This window comes from Lepidothrix coronata, unplaced genomic scaffold, assembly GCF_001604755.1.
Source record: "Lepidothrix coronata isolate B3197 unplaced genomic scaffold, Lepidothrix_coronata-1.0 Scaffold331, whole genome shotgun sequence".
Classification (NCBI taxonomy): Eukaryota; Metazoa; Chordata; class Aves; order Passeriformes; family Pipridae; genus Lepidothrix; species Lepidothrix coronata.
Genome location: NW_016690511.1, coordinates 331,816 through 338,951, shown reverse-complemented (window position 1 = coordinate 338,951; position 7,136 = coordinate 331,816). Strand labels below are relative to the sequence as shown.

The 7,136-nt window shown below is 52.6% G+C and overlaps 1 protein-coding gene across 1 annotated transcript; it reads right to left on the bottom strand.

Moving 5' to 3' along the window:
- Positions 1-385: 385 nt before the first annotated feature.
- Positions 386-6,910, bottom strand: LOC108509072 (probable G-protein coupled receptor 83). Its single transcript, XM_017838311.1, has 4 exons — positions 6,465-6,910; positions 5,575-5,700; positions 4,158-4,291; positions 386-971 (listed from the first exon to the last, which is right to left on the bottom strand). The coding sequence occupies exons 1-4, from the start codon at positions 6,846-6,848 to the stop codon at positions 386-388; spliced, it is 1,230 nt and encodes a 409-aa protein (XP_017693800.1). The 5' UTR covers positions 6,849-6,910.
- Positions 6,911-7,136: the final 226 nt, after the last annotated feature.

Sequence of the window (7,136 nt, the reverse complement as noted above, 5' to 3'; positions counted from 1 at the left end):
TCTGTTTCTGATGCTGTGCCGAGCTCCATGTCGTGGCACGTGTTCCAGGCCAGTGACTCAGGCCAGCGTGAGCAGTGATAGAAATCTGGGTTCACTACCTCTGATAACAATAAATGAGAATCCCCAAAAGCATATTTCTGTGTCTGAGGAGCTCCATGTGCCCTGCATGTACTCCTGCTCCCTGGGCCAGCTGCAGCACGGGCTTTACTGGTAGGGTGCTGGAGAGGCTGAGCACCCTCCATGCCAAGCAATAGGAGGGGCTACAGCGAGACCAGCCAAAAATCAGCAGTGAAACATCAGAGCAGCAATGTTGGCTTCTGAGGAGAGACAGGGAGGTGCCTTTTGATGTCCCACACACCCAGGTAACTCCCCTCAGCCCCACAGCTCACAGGTCCGTGTTGGCTGTTGGGAGGTTCCCGGTGGAGCAGATGGTCTGGGAGACAGTTCCCTTCCTGCACCTGGCCTGCTCCATCCACACCTCGCGGCAGGACGTGGGCAGGGCGTGGTCCTGAGCCCGCGGGGCCTTCTGGCAGAGGCACAGCAGCGCCCGGAGCTCCGCGCGGAAGCTCTCGTTCAGCCAGCAGTAGATGAAGGGGTTGTAGCAGGTGCTGCTCATGGCAAACCAGTGCAGGGCAAAATAGAGCGAGTTCTTTGTCTTGATGCCCAGACTGGAGATGAGCACCACGTAGCAGTTGAGGGGGAACCAGCAGACCGCAAAGACCACCACTACCAGCATCAGCATCTTGATGCTCTTCTTCTTGTTCCTGTGGTGGGTGATGCACTGCTGCGTGGTGACATCCCCGATGGCATTGCGGAGCCACAGCTTCTTGGCCAGGCGCGTGTAGGTGATGGTGATGATCAGCAGAGGCAGGAGGTAAAGAAGGAGAAATGTAGACAGGTCCAGATACTTCCACACCAGCTCTGCGGGCTCAGGGAAATCAGGGAGGCACAAACTCCGGACAGTGGCTTCCCTTAAAAACAAAGAAATATAGGCCAGATATGGCACATGGTCTTTGCTGTCAAATGGTGCTGCCGGCTCGGCAAACCACACTGGGGGTCTCACACCACCCATGGCCACCCTTTCAGAGGTGTAGTGTGGACAGTGGGGACAGAGCCTGCAGGCCCTGCCCTCCATGGGTGCACCCACCCTGCTGTGCCCCCAGCAGCCAGGACCCCTTAACCTGCCGTGCCTCCCTAGCACAGGACCCCTTGGCCAGAGCAGAAACTGCTGCAGCAGTGAAAAGCCAAAGTTGTTTTGGAGGGGAGGGAAGGGGCTGCTGGAGACTGGGAGCTGTGAGAAAGCCTCGCAGCCACAAACAGCCCATCTTCCTTCCCTTCCCTGCCCACCATTCTCTTGCTATCAGCTGCTAAAACCTTACTGCTACCTCTTAAAACAGGTGTGATGATTAGAGACTCGGCTCCAGTTGAACCTCTGAGAATTAAATAACAGAAGAACCAAGTGTAACTACGTGCAACTGCTCATTTTAACAACCCCTTACACCCATCCTGTCCAGCCCGGGGTCCTGGCACGTTCTCAGTGCCCGGCAGTGGCTCTCAGCCCCAGCACCCTCTGCAGCACTGCGTGTTCCCTCCACACCCCGCAGCTGGTGACTGGGGGTGATGGAACATTAGGAGAAAAGAACACTTGCACATTTACTTCCAGTGAATGTTTTCTCCCTTTCTTTCCTTTCCCCCTTCTTTTGCTTTCATTTTGTCCTTCTCTTTTCAGTCCTTGTACTCTGCTGTCCTCTATTCAGCACAGACTTTAGTCCCCATCAAGTTGCATTATTCTTTGCAGTATTGATTAATATCTTTAATATCCTGTTTTCAACCACTGGAGCTGCCTTTTGTGCCATAAATAGAAGATTGTTTAGAACAGGCAGCTGGAGCAGGGGCTGAGGTCAGAGGGGTGTCAATAGGTGCTGGAGCTGGGCTCTGCCAAGCGCGGAGGACCTGGAGGGGCTGCTTGAAAGTGGGACTGACTCAGGAGGGAAAATCATCTTTTCTGAACTTCAGTCTTGGCTTTTCCTCCACAGATATGGCTCACCACTGGCACAGGTGAGGCCAGACCCTGCCTGCAGGCAGCTCTGCCAGCCTGCCTGCCAAAGGGGACCTGCCAAAGCGGGCCAGACAAGACACTGTTTTGGTGAATTCTGATATGACCAGGGATTCAGACACATTGCTGTGCAGTGCAGCCAGAGAGATGGATGCTAGTGGAGCCCCTTTTCCCCATCCCAGAATCCCAACTGCTCTCTGGTGGGAATCTCAGGAGCCCTGGCCCTGCAGGAGTTATTATAAGCAATATTACAACTGGGATTTTTTTTCAATGGAAAGCAGGGACAGGAATAGCATGTCCTGGAAGTCCTTATATCGCTGAGCTGCCTCATGCCAATGTGGGGCTCAGTTTCCTCCGGCTGTGCCAAAGGATGAGCAGAGACAGGTGCCCAGAAACAGATCATGGCGTTTGTTCATTCATGAGCAATTTGTTCCCTAATCCCCGAGCACAGCTGGGGAGCAACGTGAGCACACAGAAACCCTGCCCGTGTTTACAGTCTGGGCAGTTGGATGTATGGTATCCCCTGGGTCTCTCGGTCACATCAGGCACAAGCACAGGCAGGGGAGGGCTGTGAAGCCCCATTCACACTCCCAGCTGGTGCAGCCCCTCATACACCACGAGCAGTGACAGCCTGTGCAGGCACTCGTGCTCTCCTGCAGGGAGGGACCTGGCTGGGCTGTAACAAATAATGTTTGTCCTTAATACAGAAGGTCAATGTCTACAATAGAAATCTCACTCCTGCTGCTTGCCCCATTCCTTGGGATGCTGATCTCAGCCTGAAAACACAGGACATGGTAAGATTATCCCTGTACCCTCGAGAATGACTTTCCTGCGAAGGGCAGCACCAAGAGTGTGATACTCGCCACAAAAATCCCACTTGGGTACCATTACGGTTTTCTCGCCAGGAGGGGTTACAGCAATGCCACAGGCTGGTGGAGACAGGAGGGACAGAACAGTTTGGGTACCACAGAGGAACAGGGCAAAGAAACCCCAAAGCTCTGGTTCTGTGTTTCTCCCTGGCAGAGGGTGTCAGCAGCGACAAATGCCATCCCTGGGCCATTTGTGGGAAGATAAGCTGTTGCGCCTTTTTATTAACTTTTTCTTTTTTTCTCTCTCCAGATCAGAACCTTGAACTCATTTTGACATTTCAGCAGTCCTCATGTGGGTGTGAAATTCTACTTCATCTCCTTTTAATAGCTCCTGTTGCTGTGTTCAGCCAAGCAAAGAGTTCCTTTCCCTTGTGGGGAGGCACCATGGCACACCAAGACAGCTCCGGTTCCGGCCCAAGCACTGGTCCCTGACATGTTTTGCACAGTTATCCCCCCAGCCCCACACTGGTTCCCCCTAGTCCTGCACTACTCAGCCACAGAGGAGGGGGTGAGGGCTTTGCTTTGCTTTTCTCATTTGTGTAACATTGGGCAGAGGAGCCTCAAGCTTCAAGGAAGGTTGGTCCTGTTTCACAAATCCACATGGATGAAATACAGGGAAGCCACAACGTGCAACTCAGTATATGAAGTCCTGGGGACAAGGGGTGGCTCTGCTGACAAACCGAGGCAGTCCCCTCCTCCTGCTCCCTACAGAGCCTTGTTGATGTCAGTACCAGGTGTTCCCACCGTGAGGTTTATTTTCTTTCCTTTCCAAACTGCAGTCTGGCTCTCTCTCTCTCCTCCCTGCATGAGCGAGTTGGCTGGACTTGGTCTTGTTCTGTCTGAGGAGCTGAGCAGGCACGAGGAGGGAAGAGGAAAGGCCCTCGGGAGAAAATTACCTTCTCCAGACAGAGTCCATCCTGGCAGGGCCATGGCTGCGCCTGGAACTGCCCCAGCACAGGGCTGGGAGTGGGACCCAGCCCCTCGTCCGGGTGGTGGGAGGTGGTGAGGGTGATCCCAGGACCGGGGGCTGCGTGTGCCCCCGACAGGCCAGGCAGCGCTTGCACAGCCCAGCCTTTGCTGCAGGAAGTGGGATCTCACCCACACACTGGCTCCCTCTGATCCCACAGCACCCTGCCCCACACCTGGGAGTTTCCAGAACCCTCCCTACTGAGCGGCACTGCACGGGGGCTGCCGGACCTCTGCACACTCACTGGGAAGGGGAGATCACTCACCTGTAGTTATACTGGAAAAGCTTTTGGTAGATGGCATGGGGCAGGGAGAAACAGGTTGCCATCAGCCAGATAACAGAGATGCTCAGCGCTCCCTTCGTCAGGGACATCCTCTGCTTCAGTGGGTTCAGGATGACCTGCAACAGAAACTCCGCCCTGAATCCTCTGCCACAGGGAAGCAAAGCCCCTCCCAGCCCACATGGCAGAGGCAGTTTGTGACACAACGTAACACAGTTAATCATATGAGAATGATGGCCATGATTAGGAAAATGTCCTGCTCATTAGAGTGACCTGGAAAATGGGAAATGTTGAATTTCTCAGTCTGCTCAGAAGAACTTTTAAATTTTATCTTTTTCTGTGAGAACCATTTTCCTTAAATTGGGGGTTACGTTAGGTCAGAAAAAAAGAAGATATCTGCACAAGTGCCTTCACTCCAGGATATGTTTGTTTATTCTGTATGAACTACATAAAAAATATCTCCTGTTCGAATTGGGCCTGTGAAACTGAGCCCTTCTCCCCTCTGCTGAGGCAGCAACTTACCTGTCATGAAATTTACACTCTTAGATCTTTCGGCTGATGAAATCTGATAGTCTGGAAGTTACTATTTGATGATGGCACAAGAGAGGGCAGTGATTACAAGGGACAAGCCCACAGCCCAGGCTGCCCTCACTGCCCTCGGAGACAGCATTTGTCATGGCCATGGACAGACAGCGAGCACGACCTTCTCACAGCTCAAGCCTCCTCCCAGTATTTCCAGCAGAGATTTCCCCTCTGCCACTCCCCTTTGTACTGGTCCAGCATCAGCCCCATGGCTCCACCACGGGACATTGGTCTCAGAATTTAACTCCATCTGCCCTGCAGCTTGATGACACAGCAAATGCCCAACGGGGAAAGAAGAGTAAAAGAACAAATAGACAACTAAATCACAATTTGAGCTGAGGATGCCTCACACTGGTGTTCTGTGGGCTTTGGGTGTTAAACAAAATACCTTGAAGAAGTTTCTGCACAGCTGAAGTAGCACTTGGTGCTCAATGCTGGCTCTCTGCCTTTCCAGGGCCTGCACACAAGATGAAGCCTCTGGAATCAGTTGCCCTGCCATACCTGGAGCTAGGCTGGACCTAGCTTTCTTCAGACTGGGTGGAAAAGGTGTCCTCACCCTTTTTAGCTGGAAATCTGGGAGCACCCTGTGAAACCCATGATGCCATTTTGTTCCTTCACTTCTGCCCCATATTCAGGAACCCACAGAAGTCCATCAATCCTTCCAGCCCCTGGCACAGGAGGGCTCTGAGTGAAGCTCTAGAGCCTTCTCACTGGAGAGGGGTTGAATCCCCAAATTCATCCACCTTGGGCCCATGGCTCGACCAAGATTGAGGGGGAATTGGGAAGGTCTTGGAAGGGAGGAGGGGGTGGGTGGTGTCACCTGGTGCCTGTCGAGAGCGATGGCTGTCAGGGTCAGTGTGGAGACGTGCAGGGAGCAGTACTGCACAAAGCGGCTGATGTGGCACATGGCCTTCCCAAAAATCCATGTGCTGTTCACAAACCGGACCTGAGGGGAAACAACAACTCATCAGCCAGAAAACATGCTGAAAACAAATCCATGGGGAAATCCCTTGGGTGGCACCTGAGCTGGTTCAGGGGTTCTGGCTGGGAGGGCACCTTCACCTGAAACCCAAAGAAAGATCAGCTACACTGGGCTCTACCTTCACAGAAGAATTTAGAAGGTCAAACCTCTCAGATTATGGGGTGGTGCTGCTGCAGCCCTCCTGGCCTGTTCTGGCCATTATGTGTGAACAGCAGTAATAACTTTTTATTGCACTAACAACTATATTTGGAAAAGGTGCACCAAGGTTTGGTATCAACTGTCAGGTCTGGAGAGCTTTCACTGAAGCCTTTACCCATCTGGCAGCTCTGAAAAGCTCAGCTACTTTCTTCCAGTCACCTCGTATGACTGGCATTCGGGCTGTTCTGCCCTACTAAGGGACTCTCTAGTGCTCTCCTGCACGAACATTAAAAGCACATGTTCACCAAGGTACCTGTTCTCATTCCCTGAGAAGCTCTTGCTGGGGTTTGGTGGCACACATGAAGAAACTTAAGAGTCTCTAGGAGATACAGAGACTAACAGAGAAAAGGGACCCCACAGGTTTCTGAACAGTGTTTTACTTGCCTGGTAGAGTTGTCTATTTGACTTGGTGGTGTTGGGTTCCCACCTCAGCCCTAGGAGAGCATGCACAGAGAAACTGTGACCACCAGAATTCTAAAGGGCAGGAGACTCCCCTTGTGGCTGAAGGGATAGCACAGCCAGCCACTTACCAGAGTGAAAGGTGTGTTGAGCAGCGTGATCATGATGTCAGACACAGCCAGGTTGACGATGAAGAGGCTGGTGGCTGAGTGCATCCTCTTGTTCTTCAGCACCACGTGGCACACCAGCATGTTCCCAAAGAGAGACATGATGATAATGACTGAGTACGCCACGATCAGGAGAGCTTTCATGGTTGGTTTCTGGGATTCTGGCTCATATTTAGCCAGCTCGGCAAATTTCTCCCACTCAGTAACACGGCTGTCCGTCCAGTTGAAGGTGGTCCTGTTGATTGCTTGGTAGATGGACATGAGCTGGGTTAGGGAAGAGTAATGGTCCAACTCCTCCAGCAATCTCATCACCTGTGACCTGTATGGCTGAAGCAGCAAGGAAGGCATGGTGGGTTAACCCCAGTCTTTCCTCTGCTTGAGGTCACTGGGATCATGGCTCCAGCTGACAGCACATGATCCATCAGCTTCGGCTCCTTGGTTGTCCAGGAGATGGTGAAGATGCGGCTGCCATTGCAAACACCACCCTAAAACAGAAAGCTGGGGGAGCCTCTGAGGTACAATGGGTTTCCCGGGGACAGGGTTTTCCTGGCACTGGCAAGATGCTCCAGTGGCGTCTCACAAAGGGGTTGGTTTGGGACTTCACACTCTCAGCACCTTCTTATATCAGGAAGAGCA

What these genes read in the sequence shown, in the direction of transcription:
- LOC108509072 (XM_017838311.1), bottom strand. Translation starts at nt 6,848, where the DNA reads ATGCCTTCCTTGCTGCTTCAGCCATACAGGTCACAGGTGATGAGATTG. An exon ending in TCGCTCTCGACAGGCACCAG is followed by an intron (nt 4,292 to 5,574) that starts GTGACACCACCC and finishes TTTCTGTTGCAG; the next exon opens with GTCATCCTGAACCCACTGAA. An exon ending in CTTTTCCAGTATAACTACAG is followed by an intron (nt 972 to 4,157) that starts GTGAGTGATCTC and finishes TTTGTTTTTAAG; the next exon opens with GGAAGCCACTGTCCGGAGTT.